Genomic DNA, 26,062 nt, shown 5'->3' on the forward strand with positions numbered 1-26,062 from the left:
TCGGTTTTACTCGGCTCCAACTTAACTCACAACTATGCAATGAAAAAAACTCCGCTTTGACACCAAGATTGCTCCGAGTTTTCTCGGCACGACTCTGCAAGCGGGCTTAAGGATGGGATGCGCAATAATTCTTTCCAGAACATCTCCGGATCATAGCCCGAATTCGCGGATTTAGCACTTCTAGAGCGCAGCACTGCATATAACAAAATGGAGGGCAAAGACGGCATTGAGATTGTTGATTTGTAATGGATATTTGTGTTATCGTGTGTCTGTAGGTGATAATTATAAAATGTTTGAACCCGTAGTTGAAATACACGAAATCATGAACTATGTACTTAAGCTGGGTTTATAATTGAAAATTAAGAATTATGAATTATGAATCGTAATTAGTTGTGTACTTAATATGACTCAATGCATGGTAGTGGAATGGTTTATGATTTTTGTGTAGGAATTTTGACGGGTCGTGTGCAAACCACATGATGACTTAAGATTTAACAGAAATGGTTATATTTTATATTTTTTTCTTAATACTTATGATAAGTGCTAATAGAGCACAGTAGAAGGTGGTGTTGGTGTGAAAAATGATTTGCTGGGAAAACAGGTTACAATGTAGTGCAAAAGGAGTTCAAAATACAGAATTATTAGTATCCTGTGAGAAATGAGAAGATACTTGAGAATAAAACATGTTCCTACAAAAAATTAAAATAATTAAAAATAAATAAACATCTTTAGTATTAAATTTCCTATATAGATTATTCTTAAGTGTTTTAAGTTCGCTTTTATACGAGTCTTTAAAAATATATATTTAAAATGTCATGAATGCTTACAGTTTTTAAATGTAAAGCCATTTTATGGTGGCCTGGATTAGATGATATTATCATTTAAAAACTACTTTCTATTTTATATATGTACCTATATTCAAGTTAAATATCTCATTTTTATGATTTGAGTATGAATTATAGGTTACGAGCTGTAGTATGGTAATTATTTAGTTTTGCCCCTCTTCTTTAAAACAAAAGTAAAAAATTCTGTAAAAATTGTAGTTATTAATATAAACCTTTTTGAATTTATTGCAAAAGGCGGAGATAAGGAATTCCTTACCATTTTGGTGAAATTGCTGTTTATAGTACCCACTATTGATAAGAGCCTAGTAAGTAAGAAGAAAAACAACAATTACCTACCTCTATAAAAGATATCCTCTTTCGTAAAATGATGTTGACATACATACATATAGTTGGTTACTGGTTTGCCTATTCTTAAAACATGCGCCCATCGTCTTCTCAACTTCGCGTCCTTAGGAAAACGATGCATTGAAACATTTTTTCCTGAATAAACTCTACAGTCCGGAACTGAGCAATACATTACACAAATTTCTTGTATCTTCCGAACTTAAAACATATATCATACACTGCTTAATTCAAAAAAATTTACTCAAACCACGAATCCAAAACATCTTGCCATCCTTTAACGCTCCTTGAAACCAAGCATACGCTCCCTTTGTTTATACCATCTTCGGTGATTCAAAATCAAACCACCAGATGTCAGCCACTTTGCCTGAATGTGCGAATGGCCTGTCATCCTGCGTCATTAGTTTGAGGCTTTTCTACAATGATCTGGCACCAGGCAAAACCTACTTTCCGCACTGTTTTTCAAAGTGGAAAAAATGTTCTCAATACATTCAACCTTTTCAAACTTTTGTTTGAAAATTGGTGTTGTTTTTATAGTTTTGAGGGAACTTTTTTTTAAATCTAGTTGAAACTATTACACAATTACTTTTATTGTGATTTATTTTGCAATATTACTGTGTCTGTTGTGGTATTTGGTATTTGATAGTGATTTATTTTTACTTTATCATTTTTGTGTTTTATTTTAAAAATTTTGTGTAAACAGATTAATAATTTAGTGGAATGCATGAAGCTAATAGTGACTGGCTGCTGAAAATATATTCCCATATCAAGTCATTAACGTTTATTATATAATTATTTTTTGGCAATGATGAAGACAGTAAAAACAATGTTACTAGATACTATATTATGATATTTAAGGTCTACTTTTGTGTGATCCCCGCTTAAAAAGGTACATTTATAAAATCAAACTTTGAAATATGCTATAGCATAGAACCTTTCGAAACAAATATGAAGTATTTTGCTTTCTATTTCCCTCCAACATTTCATGGGATCGATCTAATATTGTCGGTCAAGTAGGTAAATTTTGGTTTGGAGTAATGTGTAATTGGTGTATCTGTTTTCGTCTGGACATGCAATAACTTGTAAATTTTGTAAACAGAGAGTTCGTTTATTACAATAGTCAATCCTGAAAATGGTGCTAATATTTTAGGAATTTATTTATTTTAAACTCAAACGGAAAACATTTCTGCCGAAATATGTTTTCGAAAAGAATTTATTTTAAACCGTTGCTTGTAACTAGACTAGACAGATTTATCAGTGGGTAGGTTTATTTATTTATCTATCTATTTATTTTTGTGTGGAATGTATTTTCGCGCATGCGTGGACTTTAATTAAATTAAAATTTATTCTAATACTTGGATAATGGCTCTGTACCAATACATTTTTGAGGTTATCTTATTTAGTAGAGAGTCCATGGTAAGTTTCCAAAGGCCCTGTCACATTCGCGCAAACGAGTATATCTAATGTTTCGGAGCTGATGGTGCAGTTGCAAATATGGAATTTTATTGGTTCACGTGACCTATGATGTCAGGTGTTGATGTTTCAGTCGCGCTGAGGGGATGTGTGACTAGAACTAACGAACTTGAACTATCGATGTCAGACAGATCAAACAGCACCATCTGCATGAATAATATTCACTAATTATAAGACATGAGTAGAAACAAAGGGAAAGAATTGTGTGAAAAAAATAATTTCCAAACAAATATTTTTATTATATACATATTTTTATTGTCTTATTGAGCACTATTTTGTTGCATTTGTTTTCTGTTAAGTAACTATGAAACGGAAAATGAAGTACTGTAGGCCCAGTAATCTTTCGGACTGGGGGCACAATTTTGGGACAGAGAGTAATTTCTAGCTTTCGAATTTCCGAGCAGTGTTATTTATTTTGAATTGGTGCACAATCACTGCTTCCATATTCACTGTTATGTGCTGCTACCTGGTAGCATTCATTTGAAGCTGTAGTTGCACTTGGATAAAGGCATTTAATTTGTTTTCAACCACGTGTTGCTAAGTTTTTGGTTTTTTTGGTAAACTTTTGTATGCCTTTTAGAAAGGCAAATACTTAAATAAAGACAGGTATGCATTTTGAGAAATACATGCTTTGACATCTATTTACGTAATGTGATTGTAATGTTTTTAATACGTACATTTTATTTTATTCCTCAACATAGTAAATTTTCAGCACTTGGTGGGGTAACATTAGGACTGCCCCAAAGTTGCCTCAAAGTTGACCTTGAAAGTTTTACCATATTTTTTCCTCATATTTTTAAGAATCTAAGCAACCTTCCATTTTGAGGAATTCTAAACGTGCTCTTGGTACACTGCCATATAAAAATTTCACAGAGGAAAGTTTGAATGAAGCTCTGCAAGCTGTATGAAACAAATCATTGTCGATTCACAAAGCTTCATCAAAATATGGCATTCCGAAAAACACCTTAACAAATGAAAAGCTGCAGTTCATAGGTGGTAAGGTTCTATTGCAGCCTGCCTTGTCCTGAAGCTCATGTTTCTGGAGGCATTGTAGGCACCTTCGATTTCCAGGGCATGAACAATAGCATTGTGGATTTTTTTTGGGTGGCCCAGACAAAGCGTTTGTTGAATACCTGCATTTCTGAGTCGGTCTATAAATGCACTGGTGGCTAGCTGCTGTCGAAACTCTGCAGGAGCTTCTGGGGGGGCAAGGTGCATGAGTGGCTCAATGTCAGCTCGCCTTTCACCTTGATTTCCCCGAAGAAACTCTTCCGATTCGTAGCCGTAGAAGCTTCTTTGATCATCCGTTGACACTCCTTGGTTACAGCTTCTACACGTCGTTCAGTGTCCTGTTTGAGCTGAGTTAGATGTTCCTGTTGTGTGAGATGCTGCTCCAAACACTAATTTACCCTTGAGCTGAATTCTGATTTCATCACTTCTCTTCTTCATTTCTTCTTGGGCAGCAACTATTTCATTTTGCATCTCTTTTTAAACCTTTTTCATTTCTTCTTGGTTCTTCTTCATGTCCTCAATCTCAGTCTTCACAGCATTTTTCACCTCTTCTTGGCTGATCTTTACTTTATTCATCTCTTCTTTGCAGTTCTTCATTTCAAGCATCTCCTCTTGGCCAAACGTTATCTACTCTTGACCACACTTCAGTCTCCTGATTTCATCCTTTATTTCGGCCAAGACAGCCAGAATGTTTTCAAGTTCTTCGGCCACCATCTTCCTCGTCCACATACACTTTTAATCTGTCACTATCACTACTGTCTTATTACTGCACTATAATTTCACCTACGAGCTAATCTGAAGTTCTACTCTAAACTAATACTAACTTTACTACCACTACACTCAAAACTAACTACAATTCCTAAAACTAATTTGAATCTGAAAAATATATTTTCTAGTTTTTTTTAATGATTTTTTTATTTCACTGTAAATTAAAACTAAATTCTTTAATTAGGGCTAGCTCACTTCTGACACCAAATGTTACGAGAGGGGAAAATGTGTTCGTAAGGATAGCACAATTAATTTTTATACAGTTTTATTTATTACTAATATTAACATTACTAATTAAAACACCACACTTAATGTCTGTTCACAAATCACTAAGTATCTGTCCAGTCCACAGTTCACACTCCTCACTGGAGCTAGTTATCTGTCCGCGCACACTGTCTCATGCCACTCGGTCACACTCGTACAGTCCCGTCACTGTGTCATGCTGCTCTCAAAGGGGGTCTCTCATCCTCCTCACTGAACTCTCACTTCACTCCACTCGCCTGACTCCACTCACCTGTTGAACTCACGGAAGCCGGCATCGCTGCTTTTGTACCCTTGGTAGTCTTTCTGGAACTGACTGGAGTGGTTTTGATGTATTGCGTTATCCCGGGCCGACCTGACGCTCAAAGCATCCAGAACAATGTCATATCATTTACACCACTTAATGCAGTAGCCCGCGCCATTCCCAGGCCGCTAAGGCATAGACAACAGTGCTGAGGAAGTAGGGCGCAGGGGAAAGAGGGGTAGCAATGCCAGGCCTCTATAATCCCAGAAGGAATGTGTGTGATGTCAGTTAACATATGGGACTGCCAAGCAGCAAAAGTAACTTATGCGCATCGCTGTCTTGTCTCCCATGTTTGTAACAATATATTCGAGGATAGTTTTGCTATCACAAAGATCTATTTGGCACACACATACGCTTGGAATGTCCCTTGATGTTCATATAAACAAATATATACAGGTTAATACCGGCACACGCGGTTGGCTATCTAGACGACTTTGGCTCATGCACAAACACATTATAGATTTCACCACGTCTAATCTTTGATGCACACGCTAATATTTCTATTTTCATTTAATGCTAAAATTTCACCCTTAATCCACCTTGGGAAATATAACTTCAAAAACTATTTGTTTTTTTTCAGAACCAATAACCAACATTACCATCATCCAATACATTAATATATAAACTCTATAACTACCCAATAATATTCTTTCAAATTAAAGGATATGTGCATGATGTAACGGATCACTGAATTAAATTCAGTATCATATTCATATTAAATAAATCTTATCACTGAAGTATTTGAGTACACCAGTGCATTCCAATATAAAAACTTCTGGAAGTACACATTTACAGTTTATGATCTAGAAATAACACTTAAAGGTCTTTGCTTTGGAATGTTTGGGTTTACTGCCGTACCAGATTAGTGACTTAGATTACCTAGTGATTATGCTGGATTATTGAACGCAAACATTGTTTTTTAACAGGATTACCAAAGAAAAGTAACATTATTTAAAAAATACAACCCGCAAGCAAACAGGAAACAATGAACTGAAATGAAAACTGACATTAAGGATAAACTCTGAGAGAACTCAAAATGCCGGCAGCGCAGTAATGCGGCAGGCAGTCCAGTTCAACTCGAGTAATCTAAATGCAAACTGTGTGATTGGTGCTAGACTACAGTGTGTGCTGTATCATAATCCTGGATTTAAAACCTTTCTCTGTACTGCAATTACATGATGAAAAAATTTTCAACTCAATAAACCTAACCATCGAAATTGTAAAATAAAGAATAACCACTTTGTAAGGATAGAATATTTTCATACTACAATTTTTACTACTGTTTTTTTTTTTTTTTCAGTTGGTTCAAGAGAAGTAGAGAGCTTGATGTATATGAAAATGTAACTGAAGGCTTGAAGAAAGTTTACAAAACAAAACTTCTTCCTATTGAGAAAATGTATTTTTTCCATGATTTCCACTCCCCGGAACTGAACGACCAAGACTTTGAAGCAAAGCCTCTAATATTGCTGATGGGACAGTACTCCACAGGGAAGACCACACTGATAAAGTACTTATTGGATTGTGACTTCCCCGGGGGCAGAATCGGGCCGGAACCGACCACAGACCGGTTCATCGCGGTGATGCACGGGGAACGAGAGCAGGTGATTCCGGGAAACGCGGTCGTAGTAGATCCGAAGAGGCAGTTCCGGTTTCTGACAAAGTTCGGCAATGCTTTCCTCAACCGTTTCCAGTGTTCGCTTGTGAGTTCGCCCGTCTTGAAGTCAATCTCGATAGTCGACACCCCCGGGATTCTCTCGGGAGAGAAGCAGCGCATCGACCGCGGGTACGACTTCTCGGGGGTGCTGGAGTGGTTCGCGGAGCGTGTGGATCGAATCATCCTGCTGTTCGATGCACACAAACTGGACATCTCGGACGAGTTCCGGCGCTCGATAGAGACCATGCGCCGGCACGACGACAAGATCCGGATAGTGCTGAACAAGGCGGACATGGTGGACCACCAGCAGCTGATGAGGGTGTACGGGGCCCTCATGTGGTCGCTGGGGAAGATCCTCAACACCCCCGAGGTCGCTCGGGTGTACATCGGCTCCTACTGGGACCAGCCCCTGCGCTTCGATGTCAACAGGAGGTGAGTCCACTTACCCAGTACAACACACAACCACTGTAGCTTCCATAGGTCACCAGGCTATCCTCCAGATATTATCAAAGAAGCTGAGGAAGCATCATTTCTGTAGATATGATATATGCATGCAGAACAAGCTGTGCTCGTAAAATGGTTACATACAATATTTTGTAAATTTAATACTGTAATACGTACCTATTTAATTCATAATGCATCCAAGAATCTGATAAGTTTAGACTTGATAGAATCCATTTTCCTAGAGGTTTTTATGAATCCAGTTATAATTATTCATAAACACATATTTATAGCTTGACAATAATGTATCTAGTTGCTTGGTTTCCGCATAATTTATTAGCTGTCAGTTATTTTTTAAATGTGACTACAATGCATTTTTAATTAAGGTTGGAAGAGTTTAGAACTTCTTATGGTGTTTAGAACATGTAAAAATTTAGTGTGATAAATAAAAATTTAATAAAAATATAATACCTAATATTTATAACATCTGTGGTATCCTTAAATTGATTGATTTACTCAATATATTTTTTAAATTTAATTTGTTGCATTTATTAGACACTATAGGATGTCACTATGCAATAAAATTACTTTATACAAAATAGTGAAAATTAGCACAACCAAATGCAAAGAATAATCATAATTATTATAGGTACTGCAACGTGGGAAATAAAATACGTAATAAATTTTTATTATTATGAATAACTCAGTTGAGTATTACTTGCACTCACAGAACTGTATCTCTCTCTGATTATTACATACCTGGCAAATTATTACATCAGCCAGCTTTCAAACAAAGAAGTACTTATGGCAAAAAAAATACAAAAGAAAATTACGTGAACACACATAAAGGGTTTGTCTGTAAAGTAATGAGACTGGCCGCTCCACGGAGGGTGGATCTCGGCGGAGGGATGTGTGGTGGGGGGTCTGATCTAAGCCAGTCGCGTCCGAGCTCTGACGCAGTGAGGATCATGCGTGGCGCACAATATGTATTTGAGTTTTTGTCACGGCAGAAAACGTCCCAAATGGAGCGTTCACTGGAGCAGCGCTACGCAATTAAATTTTGCTTTCACCTGGGCAAAACCGCTTCCGAGACACTTGTCAAGGGCCCAGGTTTTCCGGTGGTTCAGTGAGTTGAAGAATGGGACAGGAGACAGTTGAAGACATGAAGTGATCTGGACGCCCTTCAGCGAGTGCTTTGGACTAAAGTGTGGCCGAGGTAAAAAGTCTCCTGGACTCGGATTGTTGTTCGAGTATAATATTAATTGCCAAAGACCTAAACATGTGCAAAACAACAATTCACAAAATTATTTCTGAAAATTTGAATATGTGGAAGGTTTGTGTGAAATTGGTGCCAAAAGTGTTGTCTCATGAACCAAAATAATGAGTTAATGTTTCCAATGAGATGTTGGAGCAGTTAGAAAGTGAACCAGACTTTGTAGACAACGTAATAACAGACGATGAATCATGGGTGTTCCAGTACGACCCTAAAACCAAACGCCAAAGTTCAGAGTGACACACCTCGAACTAACTCCCCGTGCCCCAAGAATTGAGAATGTTGAAGTCCAAGGTAAAGACAAAGTTCATTAACTTTTTTGACAAGTGTGGGATGGTCCACAAAGAATTTGTACTTCCGGGACATACCATCAACACTGTTTTCTACTAAGAAGTCCTTGCATGCATGCACAGGGCTGTCAAACGGAAACGACCGGAGATGGCAGATTGCTGGAAGCTCCACCATGACAACGTTATGAGCGCCAACCTGGCCCGGATAGGGATTGTAACCTTGCCACAGCCACCGTACAGCTTGGATCTGAGCCCGCCAGATGTTTTCCTGTTCCCAAAGCTCAAGAGAATCAAGATGTTCCCACCATCCAATGGGCTGTCACGGAGTCTCTGAAAGAGGTTACGGCAGCTGACTTCCAGGGAACATTTTCTGCATGGGAAACACATTGCCAATGGTGTATCGACGCCCAAGTAGACTTTTTTGAAGAATTTTAACAATATGTACCGATCAGATCAATAAATTCATTTTACCAGACATAGTGTCATTTCTTTATGGACAAACCCTGTAAAACTTAACCAACCAGTAAAACTTAAATAAAAAGAACTACTAATGACCTTTTCACAATAAAGTAAGCAAATGATCAGGAACAACTGCAACATGAAATAATTTAAATTATAATCATACAAAATGCTGCATATGTACAAATACTTCCAAGCGAACAATCAGCTGGTATTTAAATATCAAAATCCTAACCATAGTACTGTATATGATCTGAAAACATAATAACTTGTTAATTAAACTGTTTAACAAGAGGGAAGTGAAGTTGTCTGGGATGTTACAAGATGAACTTTAATCATTTCAAACTAACAGAAATAGTATATGTAATTTAACAGTAAAATAATTATATATAGCATAAAAATGCTGCAGTTTCCTAAGATGGCATGAATATATGTGAATTTTCTCTTAACAGATTATTTGAGGACGAAGAACAAGACTTATTTGCAGATTTGAAATCCCTCCCCCGAAATGCAGTACTTAGAAAATTGACAGACCTTAGTAAAAGGGCACGCCTAGCAAAGGTAGGATAAATTGATTGCATCACATTTACTTTAGTTATCAAGATGAAGTAGTTTTAAAAAATACTGGGCTATAACACATAAATCTGTCCACATACTGTGGCATATAAACAGGTGTTACAGATATTTATTTGTTGTTTTAATTTTAACTCTAGTTTGTAAAAACATACCGAAAGATATTTTATGTGCTCACCTGTAATTTTGTCAAGTTACAATTTTATTTTATTACTATAAACTTTTTTCGACAAAGCTGGAATGTATACTAGGCCTTTAAGGATTATCATTGCTACATATTAACATAAATTTTTGTGTAATTTATACTTATTATTTCATCATTTATTCTCATAACTTTTTAAATGTCTGTTTGTTGGTAACAGTATGTTGAATTTGAGGCAAATTAGAACATACATGATAATAATGGGCTTGTAATAAAAACTCAAAAACTATTTTCTGTAAACGGAAAGACTAGTGGTTGAATAAAAATAATTTATTTCCTGGATATTCTGGGTTTACTGTTTGAGACATGTCATGTGATGACAAATGACATGTCACTGGATTTATGGATGAGAACCTACTCATATAAAATCTAAGGTTGATCTAATTAATTAATTAATCAATAAGGTGTAATGTCTCGTTGACATGGGGGTCATTGTGACAATGAGGGGTGAAGTGATGTGGATGGAGCGAGCAGTGAGAAACCCCACGGGCTCATTGCAACATCCACCACGTTTCGCACTTGAGAAAAATTTAAAGTCAACATTGCAGTGTACATATCACTAATATATTATATAAATCTGAATCACTGCTTTAATTACTCAACCGATTTAGATTAAATTTGAAACAGAGTTAGCCCATATAGCCTACTGGATTAATATTAATACATTCAATACTAATTATGAATGAACTTGAAATTTTGAATGTCTGGATGCTTGTTACGTAATCACTTATTTATTTTTGAACCAACTTAAACTAATTTTAAATAGAGGTAGCAGATATTGATTAAAACACTCGGTACATTTATCTCAAAAAAGGCACAGTTTCTAAGGGAAAGCTATTGAAATTCATTTGAAAATATAACACGCAACGATATAGGCTGCAGTAGCAGTATGGATAAGCCTATTATAATATGTTTAAAGTTCCAATATTATATTCATTTAGATTATATTCACCTTAAATTTTATATTAATTAGATATATGTGAAAAAAAAATGTTTTCCTATCACTATATAGTGTTGGATATCAGTTATTATAATAGTGATGTAACAGATGTCAAACCTGTACCACACAGTTACCACAGCTAGTATTTTATATTACAAAAACAGGATATTACATCAAATATGCCAACTGTAGAGTAGTTTTATGACAGTAGAAACAGACTTTGTACATATTAACTACGAAAAATTATGAATTAGACCAAACAAAAATTAATAATTAATGCTTAGTGAAATTAATTCCACTTGATCTTACTGAAACTGTATTAAAGTATCTAGGCCATAACTAAATATTTAGTTCAGATCTTCCAAACAATAACTTCCCAAATGATTTTCTTGAGATGAACTTGTTACTTTATCGTGTCCCTTACAAACAGGCTAAAGAGAGCACCAAATATAACTATTCATGTGTTTTATATTTTAAGATATATTTTTTGTGTTTTATTTGTTTCATGGTCAGTGGTTTTTAAGAAACTTTTAACTGTAGTATTTTTTTTTTTCCAGTATGCATAAAAATTTTGGTGTTTAGTTTTGTTATATTTACATATTTTACTTTAGAATAAATTATAATTTTTAAAACATATAAAAAAACCCAGTTGGTTATTTTCAGTAATCGGTAACTATGCTTTTTGTAAAAGTTAGCAGCTACCTAACAGTTTTTAGTGTGAGAACTCGGTATGTGTCCGGATAACCTTGAACGGAGCACCCTGGAGGCGGAGTTTGTAGCTGGGGACGTCACCGTTCTGGGCTCGCCGCGTATCTACAGTAGGTAGGGAGGGGATGACGGCGCGTTACCCCCCCTCTCACGCGGACAGTCGTCTGTACGCGCCATAGAGGAAGGAGGGCTGGTCTCCACCGCCAGTTCTGAGAATGTACCTGTGTTTGGCTTTCGTCCCAGCACAGTCGTATTCTACTACGTATGCTATGCACATTAGACCTAGCCCAGGAATATAGGCAAATGACTCTAACCTATGGCAAATTTGTTGAAAGCTTAACTATTGCACAGCTGTACAATTTAATTTGTCTAACAACATATCAAAAATTTACCGCTTAAAACTGAGTGCGTAATGTCAAAAACGTGCAATGAAGACATTGTTGAAATTTGTACGCAGTGTACTGAAAAATTATTTCCTGCTCACACAATTTCTGTCACAGAAATTGAACAACAATAATAATACAAATTGAAAACGTCATGATAAGGACGTATACATAAATTGACCGTAATTTTTATCTAACGCTACTCTGTAAAGCGATAAATTCCTTAAATTAAAGTTTTTTGTAATGGTTACTGGAAATTAAATATTATTTGAAAATATTTGTACGTCCTTGCAAAATACATGCAAAAGACACACTTCTAAAACTGTTTTTGAGATTTTCCTCTGCTTTACCTTTGTGTGACATGTAGCTGACCTTGCATTATATTAAAAATATTCATGTTTCTTATTTATAACGACAGAATTCATTTTATCATCGGAAAACGTCAGGTACTTCAGTTTTCCTTCTTTCGTGGTTTCTCTTAGATCCTTTTCGTATGCTGATGCTGGGCACTTTATTTTCACTATTGTATTACTTCCAATGAGGCCATCAGGTGCAGCACCGATGAAGGGGTGATTTTACTCTGCTTCAATTAATTAAAACTATTATGTGGAAACAACAGAAACAATAGGTGAATATTCACTAATTCATTTGTGAAATATTGACACTTTTAAACGAAATCTGTTAATATTCACTGTTTTAACATATATTATTTTCACAGATTCAAATAGTTGAAACTGCTTCATCCATCTTTGTGAATTAGTGAATTTTCACTAATTCAGATTTAGAGCATATGCTGTCAAAATCATACTGGTGCAAAATTAGAACTGTCAAAAATTAGCGTTTTTTTGAAACTGATGCAGAGGTAATACATATATTTTTGGATGTCTGTGTTCTGGCCATCACATCTATATCCATGCTGATAAATTGAAACTGAGATAGACGCAATTGGATATTTAGGTATGTTAACTTATACGAATAGATTACAATACGAAGAATAAAAACGGATATAGAACAAATGTTACACTACTGTTACAGAATGATAGTAGTGAAATGTAGGCCTATATTTACTTAGCTACCTACTGAAAGTGAGGGAGGGTAAAAATGTCACAGTGAAAGTATGGGACGTGGTCAGGAGGAAAGGCTAATAAAAAAGAAAGCAAGTTAATGATATGATTATCTGTGCTCCTGCGAAACTTACTTATTACGAGAGGTTACTTTTGCCTGTGCATACTCAGTCAAGTAAGATATATAAAATTTAATTTGTATATGTAATTTGGTAAATTAGGAAGTTATTTTTTAATTTTATTAAATAGTTTCAGATATCATAAATCTGTTACAAATAACCAAGGTAAAAAAGGATTTAGTTTATGATGAATTAATATGTTCAGATTTTTGTAAATTTCTGATTTTTCTGCAATTATGTAATTTGCAGAAACTTTATATTTTATGCCTTACTTCATTTTTATGTGTGTGTATATATATATATATATATATATATATATATATATATATATATATATATATATATATATATATATATTTATACAGTAGAATCACGCTAATCCGGACGCCGCTAGTCCGGACATCCAGTTAATCCAGACGAATATTTAAAAAAAAGTGTTGTGACACAGAAAAATGAGAAAATACAATTCTAAGAGAGGGTCCGCTTGCTCTCAGTCGCCTGAAGTCTTATATACATATGTAGGTACTTTATAATGAATAAATGTTAGTTTCATCAATAACATATATATATATATTCCTTTTGGCTATAAAGATTGTTTTTTAAACATTTTAAAGTGGTTTTCGTTTCATCCGGACATTTGGTGATCCAGACAGGGTCCGGTTCCAACAAGTCCGTATTAGCGAGACTCTACTGTATATACTAATATTTTTTTTGTTATGGAAGTTGTACTACCTGCGATTAATCTGAGACTACATAGTTTTAAAACGTGGACACACGCTTTTTTTTTTTTTCCAGAAGAGAGCAGATTTGTTTTCAGAACTAGAATTATATCATAGGTTATGAGCATGTTATAGATAACATCAATATTATGAAATACTTCATTTTGAATTATGCCCTGAAGTTTTTGACGAGTTACAAAAACACGTTTTAATGGATTTCTGGCATACTGCAAACTTTAAGGTTTTGGTTACATCAGATTTCGGTAAAAGTTTTAGGTGTACTAACGGCCCTGAGTAACAGGGAAGGTATATTACAAGTATTTACCAGTGATAATTCCAGTTGTTTACAATATAAAATAGCTGAACAAAAACATTGCATTTTTTTAGCGACTGAAATTAATTGCAGTAGGTTATTGCAAAACCACATTCTAACTCAAATTATGTAGGAAGAAGGTATGCACAGAAGCTTATATTTTTGCAACTTCAGTTTTTATTTGGTTTGAGAAATACTTTAAAATGTGTTTGAAAACAAATAAGAAAAAAAGGTTGGCAATTATATGTAATGTGCCAAGTCCAGCAGGCTGTGGTGGAATTCTACCACGCCATCACATGGGGAATAATCATTGAGAGAAATGTTTACCAAAATTAATGGCAATCCTAAACAGAACAAACATGAGACGTAATATTTTCATCCTAAAATATCACGAGGAACATTTTCATAAGACCTTGTTTTAAAAAATTCATAGGCCTACCTATATACATAGTTCTCTTATTGTTGCTGATAATAACTACCCCATCGCCACGAGCACTGTTCCATTAACTGCTCATGTGCTGACCAAATAATTAGCCAAAACATTGAAATTGTTATTGCAACTACGGTAAAAGGATTATTTTATATGGTAGTTAATTTTTTAGATTCCCCATTTTTGCTTTTGAATAGCTATGGTAGGCAGAGAAGATGTTTAACAGACAATTATGTCCCATGGCCTCTTTAAATACTTATCCACATGTAAATAGTAGGCCTTACATACTCTACACGGTTGATGGTCGAGAAGTTACACATCAGTTTCCATATTTTTTCCCCCTTATAAATTATCATCATTTAAAATGCAACAAGTCAGTACAAAGATGTAGGTACGCAAAGTAAAACAACAAAAGGGTAATGTGGTGATAAGTCAGCAAGAATTAGGCCTGCAACTGCATAAAACTTCCACTTTATGTTTATACAGTAATTAAATCTTCACTATTTCTGAAACTGTGTGACACAATAATTCCAATAAACAACAATACCTCATCTTACAATATGAGATGCAGACAAAGTTTTAGAATACACATTGTACTACTTATCACACAATAACAACACTAAATGTCTGCATAGTTACAGCACTATCGCACATAAATTGGCATACTATTGATAAATTACAATATTAACTTAGCCTCCTAATGCTAACGCTTTGTAACAGATTATTTTGCGTTCGGCTTCTCTCTTATCACAACACTTGAATACATGGTTATTTATTCATATCCGTAGGCCTATTCCTATAGCAAATGTAGCCAAATTGAAGAAACATTTCTTTCTGGCCTGCATATTCAAGGAACATGATTCTTTTTCTCTGAGCGTTAATTTAACTTTAATGATTTGTTTGAAGTTAAATTCAAAGTAGTTTTAATTATATGCATAAGCTTTTGCAGAGATGTTATGCTGACTTATTGTGCCAACATATAATGCTTACAGAATGCCCTGAAACGGCAGTATAATAAGCACACCACGATATTCCTGGATAAAATTGGAGACAAAAATGTTAGTGGCAAAATGTTGTAGGGCAACATTTTTTGAACACAAAGTGACAACACAGCATGCCGGTTATTCCTCTCTTGCGCTCAACAAATATAATACAACTACCGTTCTAGCGAAAGATAAGTTTTTGACTGACCATAATTTGAACCCGCGTACATCAGTTAGTATGAAACCTATTGAGTGCAAGAGGCGACAAACCGCATGCTGTGTTGCCACATTGTGTGTAAAAAAACAGAAAAAATTGGTTGTCTGTAAAGTCGGTTTACGGACGATAGTTTAACGTGACATCATAACAAAACATTGATGAAATGATTGATCCAGAAGAAAATGAAATATCATATTCGGCCTGAGACTGAGCCGTAATAGGTTTTTGCATCCAAACCATTTAGGCATTAAAAATATTATATCCTTTGAGGAAGAAATTTATTTTTAAATTTTTCTATCTTTTGTATGATAAATTCTACCTCTGCATACTTTTATGAATAAAATTGAATCATTTTTATTGAATTATCACTATTTTGTATGGATACAAAGAAGGAGTGAAATGTAATGTACAATTTAATTAATAAATTTACTTTTATTTGCATTCATTAATTCAAATATATTTATTACTTTTGAAGTGTCGTGCGCACCGTATTTATTTTTACAAGAACAAAAAAAAATTCAGGATGCTAACCGCACAGCTACGAGGCCATATTGGAAACAATTGTTTCAGATGTTATAGATCAATAATATTCCACGCACGATATTTGTTTGAATTTCTTTTAACTAGCATATTCTCTGTTGGACTCGAAATATTTACACGCTCGTGGGCTCATAACTATAATACGGTGTGTGATTTAGTTGATCAAATAATAACTCATGACAAATAATTACCAATGTCAAACTAAAGCGTGTAAAGTATCATACCAGCAATAAATATTTAGTTACACAGCTAAAACAATACTCATACAACACTGTTTAAATATACTGATTTACACTAGTAATTAAAATAATACGTACTTGTAAGAACGCCATTTCCTTGCGAATATACTCCCGTGGCGCGGTCGCCTGAGACGCACTTAGGTCCCTCCCTAACCCGGACCCTTCCCAAACACACTTAGTTTTTAGTTAGGTTAGGAAAAAAAAAAAAAATAGGATACATCTGTAGTGGGACAATTTTTCGTGCGTGCTGCCAGCGTTCATCGATTTATTAGACGTCACGTCAAAAATGTTGTCATTCCCCATTTAGCCACTAAAATTGTCGTCTGCAATTTTGCCCACAATTCACGTGTGGTGTGCGTAATTTACGGCCGTTTCAGGACATCCTGTACATAGTCTATAGTTTCTATATAGTCTATAATTATTAATTCACACAAAATATAGCCTAGCCTACTCATTTATGAACATGTAATCATACAATTGATAGTTATAGCCACCTAATACTATAATCCAGTTTAGAATACTGATTAATGCATCACAGGATTTGCATCAAAATGCAAAATTAAAAAACTAATTGATATATTTGGAGGAAGGATAAATTACTCTTGTTACATGACATCGGTGAACAACATTCAAAATCCAACAATATTGATTAATAAACATTTACTCCTTAGAAACACAGTTCTGTTAAGGCAGTTGTTTGTGATCCACAAATAATGTAATATTATAAACTTAATCAAGTAAAATGACTTATATGTCAGTCTACTACTTTTCCTATGCGCAGCATGTTGTTGCAGTCCCGCAGACTGTTACGGACTTGTTTGCATAATTTATTTCTTGTTGAAAAATGGGTCCCTAATCTCCATATTTCGTGTATGTCTGGGGTCGACAAGTTCTGGGAGCAAACATTCTTCATAGAACTTGAACAATTTAGGTTCCATTTCATTCTTCCAGAATATATCATCTATTTCTATTCTTATAATAACCATTTCTTGTTCTTTTGATGTCCAGATACCGAAAAGGCATACATTTCGATCTGTTATGTGGAGCTGTCCTTGTATTTGGTAATAATATTCGTTACATTTTTTCAATTGTAATTCGTCTCCAACAAGTGACAGATATTTTATTTTCCCTTCGGCAACTGATTCCGCAACGTTTCTGCCAGCTGCTGAAGAAGGAAATTTAATTTCTACAAGCCCATATTGTCCTTCTAGGGCGTCAGGTGTTGTTCCTAAAAAGATTCGTCCCAAGCCGAACGCTCCGCACCCTCGCTTGCACGCTCGGCTCAGGCGGAACGTGACAATGAGTCATGCTTTTTCGTGCGTGCAGCCGGCGTTCATCGATTTATAAGACGTTATCACGTCAAAAACATGTAAGCAAATATTTATTTTTTATTTTTATTTTCAAAAGAAAAGTTATATCAATATTTAAACCCAGTTTAGCACAGTTTAGTTAGTTATTCGGAGATAAAAGCATATTTTATTTATAAAAATTGGTTTGCGTTATAAAAAAAGGCCTATGTCTTGACAATGCCCGTTTGTAACATCAAGTGTATCCCTAAAGTTACTCTTCTTTTTAGGAGTGGGTACACTTATTTTCTTCACAAATTCAATACGTGAATTCATACCTTTCAGTGTTTAAATTTGTGCTTTTATTTTACCTTTTTTTTAAACTAGTTTTCCACAGATTCCCGATGAAGAAGTTTTGGACAAATTAAATGGGTGAAAAATCAGTCAATCTCTGAATGTTCAATGGTTCCGATTTGGAGTGTAGCATCAAATATTTTTTTTAAATAATACAGGTACTCACATACATGTAACAGTTTAGAAGTAAATGCCATACCTTGCTTTCCTTTCGAAAAGATATAGCTGCTGTTTCATCTACTGTATTTGAGCTGATATCAGCGCAATTTTCGTCTATTACTTTGTTGTCAGTAACATGTGTGGACCAGTACAAAGCGCCTTCCTCTGTCTCCAGTAGCTGCAGGGGTGACTGAAGTAACGCGAAGGATTTAGGAGATGTCATGTACACACATTAAATAGTGATCTGAAGATGGGAATTTATTTCAGATTAAAAGGTTTGAATAAAAACCAGTTTTAAGTTGATTTAACCAGTTAGAATGTCCAACATATGATATGAAAAGTATTTGAAGAAGATACATGCTGAATTGTTTGTTTAAAACAGACAAAATTATTTTAAAAAATTTAAACAATATCAAACCTTACTTTCCATGCGACAGATTTTGTAAAATTTTGATTACAGCCAAAGTTGCTATTTGTTTCGAAAATAAAAATGCTGTAACTTCATTCAGTTCATAGATGTCAAAGTTGCATGGTTTTTTAATTGGGAAAATTACTGATGATAAAATGAAAGCCAAAAATAACAAAGGCGAAAAACAGCACCTCTAAACAGTGTTAACTTATAGTTTATCAACTATTTTGAATCTCATTGCATATTAGATTTAAAGAAAGTTAAATTAAAAATTAACCTTGGTTTTTATTTGTTTGCTCAACTCACCATTCAAGGCATAGTATATATCATTTAATGTCTGCATGCTATTGCTCCACATTTATGATAGTATTCATAAGTGAAATTAAATGTACTGTACAATTTTTATGTACAGTTCAATTTGGTTGTTCATAATACGGGAAAATCTAATTACCTACCTACTTGCGGATTTTGAATCAATTTTTTGTTTTTCAAATGTCTAAATAAACCCAAATTTTAAACTTTCATTAAAATTTTTATAGTTGAACGAGTATTGGAGAATACATTTTTTAACAGGAAACTTCTTATCCGTTTTTTGTGCCTGTATTTCGTTCTCTGTATAACTTGTTCCTGGTCGTGAACCTAACTGAATTTCTTCGTGCTCCTCAGTCAAACATTTTTCAGCATTCTGCCAAGTATCCTCTGTTACTGTCAGATTTTCTGGTATTTTTTTGCACTTCCTGAGCAGAGAAATATTATTTTTCATGTAAAAAACCTATAATTACCATATATTACAAATTACAGTTTTATCCAGACGTAGACGTACACACTAACCTTTGCTTTTGATATGCAATCAAAGCAGTTGCTTTTCGTTTTCTTCGGTGTGCACTCAAATTCAATTGGCCCCATTTCCCCTTCCTTTTATCACATTTCTGTTCCATAGTCATTCTTCTACTTACATTCAAGGAACACCAATGCGAACTATTTGTATAACAGCAAGCATTTCAAAATTACTTACTATTTTTTCGAGCTAAACCATAACCATTAGTCGGACACATCACGTCAATGGAATTCATTCGCTCTAGCATAGGCAGACAGAAGCCTTGAGCACTGAAGATACCGGGGGTTTCCCGGAAAGCCACACGCTTCCCCCTTTCACCCTCCCCCCTTGCCAAGCTCCCCAAACATCACTTCCCCTACAGCGGCTTCAGGCTTCCCCCACCAACCTTGGTTTCTTGGAAGCTTCATGCCTTCTCCCGCACAGGCAGCACAAAGCAGGCCCTAGCAGCACGAAAAATGACCATCTGCGATTAAGAATTTCTAAACTATTGACGCGGTAACCATATACTTTTAATATACCATTTTATTCGCAATAATGCGAACTTTAGTCCTATAGTTTTACTTTTGTAAAAATAATAATAAGTTACTCGTAAATTGAAGTTATTGTTTCTTACTTTTATTATTTTTTTAATATTTTAATAAGAACATATACACAATTTTGAAACTGTAGGTGGAATTTTATAAGTATCTTCTTGTGGCATAAAATCATTGAACTCTGTGTCTTGCATGGTTTACGAAAAAAGCTTTAGAAAAAAAATATATGTTCTTAGAGTTATTATGGGCCGTAGATACAGCCCTTAACCTCTACGGAACTGAAAAAGGGTGAGCACGCAAAATGGGTCCTTGGTCGCTGTGATCGCTGAAGCGTCATGGTTACGTGTAGATGGTCGTGGGTTTTAAACTACCTCTTGGCATGAATCAACTTATGAGCACCAAGTCTGTATCAAACATTGTTCACACAAAAACTTCCAAAGTCTTAAAAAATACCGAAAAGGAAAAGTTATGTGATGTCCCTTGGAAGTCCAGGCTTCCCTGAGAGTCTGAGACCTCAACTCCCAAGGGCCATTTTAGGGCCTTGGGAGCTTTCTTTTTCCCTCACCCAATTTTCAGAGAAATATGAAAAACAAAGTGTTCTGTGGAGTCGAGGTCTTTCCTAGGTTGGGACATCTGTAAAAGTTTCTCTGCCACATTGATTTTTTCTCCTCTGTCAAAGGGTCCAGGACTTTGAAAATGCAGTGTTCAAACCACTGTAATTACCTACAAAGATTCCATCTGCACATAGCGAACTGTGCGACGTAAAACATTATTTCATTCCATAGCTTGGTAGATAAGAAATTTAATCTCGCTTCTAAGAGTTGTGCGGCTGGCTAGAGCTCAGCGGTGACATAGTTCGTGGATACAAAGTATTAGTGTCATGGCCAACCCTTATTTGTTATTTCTCTACCCCTCCTCTTCATTATTGGCTTGAAGGTTTAAAGTATCACAGCAGTGTAATCAATATTAATGTATATCATAATTCATACCATTTTTCATCATACATTTTTCACATTTTATTTAATTTGGAAGATACCTAAAAAAAAATTTAGGTTCAATATTGTGGGAGACAAAATGAAATATTTAATTATTGGGGGTAGGGGGGTTGTGTTCCCCCTGTTCTCTCCCCCCCTCCCTTTGGCACCCTTGTAATAAGTTATGTAACACTTATTTGACCATATCCCCAAAGTACCTCTAATCTATTTTGCAGGTTCACGCTTGTGTTGTCGGAACCTTGGCCAGTCAAATGCCATCTCTTTTTGGCAAAGAAGCCAAGAAAATGAAGCTTTTGGCAGAGTTTGACCCATTATGCAGAGATGTCCAGCATAAATATCACATATCTTCTGGAGATTTCCCGGAGATAGAGAAGATGAAGGTAGTTGATCAATTTATGACCTGCATGTCAGATTGTTGTGAAAGGGCTGTGTTGTATCCCATTTCCAATATTGCTTTGGCACATGCTTACCATATTGATGTGAAATAATGCCCAGCTTTATCATATTTAAAAGAAGGATGTTTAATGTATGCAGCAAGTTCAATTTGTACTTCATCTGACAGAAAATCCAAAATGATGGGTGAAACAGAGCCTTAAAGAATAAGACTCACCAAAAGGGTTCAATAAGATCCTATTGTTGGGAGCATATGTCAGACTTCTGGTTCATAACTGGGATGAGAATGACATTGGAAATGTCCCCAGATTATGTATTGGACTAACCCAAAACTGCAACAAAGCCCTTGAATGTTTTATACAATTTTTTTTATTGTGTGGACTCCATGTAGCTACCAGGGTATCCTGGGTATCAACATTATAGTATAGAGCTCAGTATTTTCAAAAACATGGCTGTTTTTTATTTATGAAGTATGATGACTTGAGAGGTCAGCTAAGTTGTAAGCCATCTTTATTTAGACCATTTTGTTATTGCTTTAATTATAAACAGGTGGTAGCATAAAATATAGATTTCCTGTCACATGGTGTAGTACACATACATATAAAATAAGTTAAGCACTCATAATAACATACAATATGATATACAGTATGATCATTAGTAGAACAATTTATAACAATAGCAGGCATTTATTTTCATAGCATCAGTCAGTCAGAGACCACAGAGAGGGAAGCCCACAACATAGATTATGCTTGGTAGATGCTTTAAACAACATTACTAGCACTTGACAGAGTTTTATGAGCTGCATAGTGAGTTCGTGGTCATATCATGCAATTGGCTGGCATAAGGTTCATTCAACTGTCAGTGTCGTTATTTTGCAACCAATGGGTATGTGGGGGCTCTCACATAGGTCGTGATGGTGACAGTCGACCAAGAAAGATCATAAAGGGAGTATCACTTTATTGTTTGTTAAGCATCGTGCAACAGCAACACATCTGCCACCTGCCAACTGGGCATAGTTACTGAAGTCTCCACCACTCCCTGCATCAACCTGCACCAAGTCTCTATGACTGACATCCGCCAGGCTGTGTGTTTGCCATCCCACAACTATAAGTAGGTTACTGTTAACATCGGAGCATAAGCAGCAATGTTGGTGATGGTCTTGTAACTGAAACATGGACTATAAGAGTGGTGTGATGCAGGATCATGTTCAACTATGGGTCTCACTTCTGCACTCCTTCAAATGACTGCCACCCTGAGACACTTCATCTGTGCATGAACATCTGGATTTGGAGGTAAGGATTAGAACATGGAAATTAATACAGACCTTTCTTGTTGCTGATATCACCGATGAGGTAATTTTAGTAGTGGACATCTGAATCGATACGGAATCGTTATTGACATGGAAGGACAGGTACTGCGTATTAAAGATGAAGAGGTGGCCTTGTTTACCCCTGACCAATTAGAAGTTCCTATAATGCAAGTGGTAGTTAGTGAATCTGTTTCAATTACAGCAAACAATGAGCAGATATTAGCAGCAGCTAGGATTATAGGAGACCCTAGGGCCACATGAGCTGCCTGATAGAGCCAGTTATGACATTAGGATTGAAGACACTCCTGGTCGCACGAAGCATTGCAAGGTTCGGCAATGTTTTACCAGTCAGGGTGGCCAACCTCGACTCTCAAACAAGGGTTCTTAAACAGGGAGACCCAATAGCTAGCTGCGAACTAGTCTCTTGGGTAGCCCAGTGTGAGTTTTCCTCACCTTTTAGATTTGATGCACAACCACTGAAACCAAATCTAGAACATCTACTAAGGCGATGCCAAAATAATCTAACAGATGAAGAAATAGAAGAAGTCACAGCTTTTCTTGTATGCAACCAGGATGTCTTTTCCCTAGGGTATACCTTGGGAGAACAAGCCTGATCTACTATCTCATCAACACAGGTGGTGCAGAACCAATACATCAAGCACCACCTTCGTTGCCTCTAGCAAAACGGGAAGAAGCATAGAATTTGATCACAGATATGATGAGGATGGTGTAATAGAACCATCAGCTAGTTGGGTTTCCCCAGTTGTTTTAGTGGCGAAGGACGGCCAACTGAGGTTCTGTGTGGACTACCAGAAGCTGAATGACATCACAAAAAAAGAACACATATCTCCTCCCGCATATCAGTGACACACTTGATACACGTTCTGGCACCAGATGGTTTTCTACACTGGACCTGAAGAGTGGTTACTGGCAAGTAGAGTTGTACCCCGAGGATAATGAGAAGACCGCTTTCACGACAGGTAGTGGGCTGTTCCAGTTCAATGTGTTACCATTCGGGTTATTTAATGCTCCTGCAACTTTTGAGAGATTGATGGATTTTGTCTCGCATGACTTGAATTGGAAAATACGTCTAGTATACCTGGATGACATTATTGTGGTAGGGAATACAGTGAAGGAAAATTAGCAAAATCTTTAGGTTGTATTCGACAGTCTTCGCCATGCCCAACATAAGTTAAGTCCTAAGAAGTGCTTCTTGTTCCAGCATCAGGTAACATTCCTGGGGCATATTGTTTCATAGAATGGAGTGCGAACAGATCCTGAGAATATCTGGTCTGTTAAGGAGTGACCTTAACCTAAGAATAAGCACAATGTAAGAATTTTCTTGGGACTCTGTACCTATTATAGACAGTTTGTGCCTGGGTTCTGAACAATCGCAAAATCGTTGCATCAGTTGACCGAGGACAAGAGACAATTTTGCATGTGAGACTGCCTTTCAAGGTTTCAAGGAATCCCTGTGTACTAACCCCATACCTGCCTACCCTCGTAAATATGGAGAGAATATTCTCGACACTGATGCAAGCAGAGATGGGTTGGGTGCTGTACTCTGCAATGGTCAAGATGGAAATGAATGAGTAGTAGCATACTACAGCAAAGTCTTGTCTAAGCCTGAGCACATCTATTGTGTCACATGACAAGAACTGTTGGCTGTAGTGAAGTCTCTGCAACATTTCCACAAATATTTGTATGGGAGAGAATTCCTTTTACGCACTGACCATGCCACACTTAAGTGGCTACTACAGTTCAAGAATCCAGAGGGACAACTTGCTAGGTGGATTGAACAGATACAGCAATATGATTGTCTGATAGAACACAAGAAAGGCCGTATTCACAGCAATGCCGATGCCCTCTTCGGAAGACCTTGCAAAGTAGACTGTAATCATTGCAATAGAGCAGAGAAATATGAGGGGATCGAAGATGTTAGGCGAACTAAAATAACTAACAGGGAAAATAAGTGGAATAATGCCAGCTTGAAAGCAGCGCAGCAGCAAGATCCTGACCTAGCACCCATTATATGCTTACGTTAGAGAATGGTACTGGACGTCCAATATGGCATGAGATCTCCAGTGACCGAAGGACTGTGAAAGCCTACTGGGCACAGTGGGATTCCTTGAGGATGGTAGATGGGCTGCTAATGAGGGCATGGGAGAGTCCAAATGGAAAAGTAGTTACAATGCAACTACTCCTTCCAAAGAGCCTAGTGGCAGAGGTGTTGGTACCATGATGGTACCTCTGGTGGTCATCTAGGGCTGAGCAAACCTCTAGCCAAGACCAGTCTGGACCATTTACCAAGACTAAAGATGGTGACCGGTATATTCTGGTCGCAATGGATTACTTCAGTAAGTGGCCAGATGATTATGCACTTCCTAACCAAGAAGCCACTACCATTGCAGATGCAATAGTCAACAACTTTATTTGTAGACGTGGGGTACCAATGGAGCTCCACTCAGACCAAGGCCGAAATTTCGAGTCGACAATATTTCAGGAGGTGTGTCGGTTACTGGGAATAAATAAAACCAGGACTACATCCCTACATCCTCAGTCCGATGGCATGGTGGAGATGTTCAACAGAACTCTGGAGGAACACCTTGCCAAGGTTGTGGCCGAGCATAAACAGGATTGGGATCAACACATCCAGTTGTTCCTAATGGCATATAGGTCTGCCATTCATGACTCTACTGGGCAGACCCCTGTGAGTATTGTGTTTGGACAGGAGTTGAGGCTGCCCTGTGATGTCAGGTTTGGTCATCCTTGCAGGGAGCTGACCAGCACCACTGATTATGTGAATCGTCTAGTGTAGCGAATGGCGCTTATAAATGAAGAAGCCTGCAAAAATCTTTGATTAGGCGATGAATCAAATTAAGACGAGGTATGACCTGAAGGCTAACTCAACTAGATTTCAGGAGGGCGATTTGGTGTGGCTGTACAACCCGCAACGAAGGAAGAGAAGGTGCCCTAAACTTCAAGCAGCATGGGAAAACCCATATGAAGTTTTGAAGTGCCTAAATGATGTGGTATACCGGATACAGAGAGGAAAGAGGGGATGGATGAAAGTGGTACATTTGGATCGGTTGAGGGAATATGCTGGAAGGGATGCGTTACCTGTTCGAACAATTTTAAGGAGGGGGCAGTGTTACGAACACAGAACCGCGACATGTGCCAGGTTAGGCGTTGGCTGGCGGCCCTGCAGTCAAATGCCGTATTACGTGCCGTACAC

At 36.5% G+C, this 26,062-nt stretch overlaps 1 protein-coding gene across 3 annotated transcripts in view; it reads left to right on the plus strand.

Moving 5' to 3' along the window:
- The first annotated feature begins 2,166 nt into the window (after positions 1 to 2,166).
- Positions 2,167 to 26,062, plus strand: part of LOC134541702 (EH domain-containing protein 1-like) — a 51,302-nt gene continuing 27,406 nt past the window's right edge. For 2 of the 3 annotated variants that reach the window (XM_063385344.1, XM_063385343.1), the window contains exons 1-4: positions 2,168 to 2,448; positions 6,305 to 7,090; positions 9,574 to 9,682; positions 21,341 to 21,505. In XM_063385344.1, the coding sequence (XP_063241414.1) occupies positions 2,384 to 2,448; positions 6,305 to 7,090; positions 9,574 to 9,682; positions 21,341 to 21,505 (1,125 nt within the window). In that variant the 5' untranslated portion in view covers positions 2,168 to 2,383. Of the gene's footprint in view, positions 2,449 to 6,304; positions 7,091 to 9,573; positions 9,683 to 21,340; positions 21,506 to 26,062 lie in introns of all 3 variants that reach the window. The other variant, XM_063385345.1, reaches the window with a different exon arrangement.

This window comes from Bacillus rossius (genome assembly GCF_032445375.1).
Source record: "Bacillus rossius redtenbacheri isolate Brsri chromosome 4 unlocalized genomic scaffold, Brsri_v3 Brsri_v3_scf4_1, whole genome shotgun sequence".
NCBI classification, from domain to species: Eukaryota; Metazoa; Arthropoda; class Insecta; order Phasmatodea; family Bacillidae; genus Bacillus; species Bacillus rossius.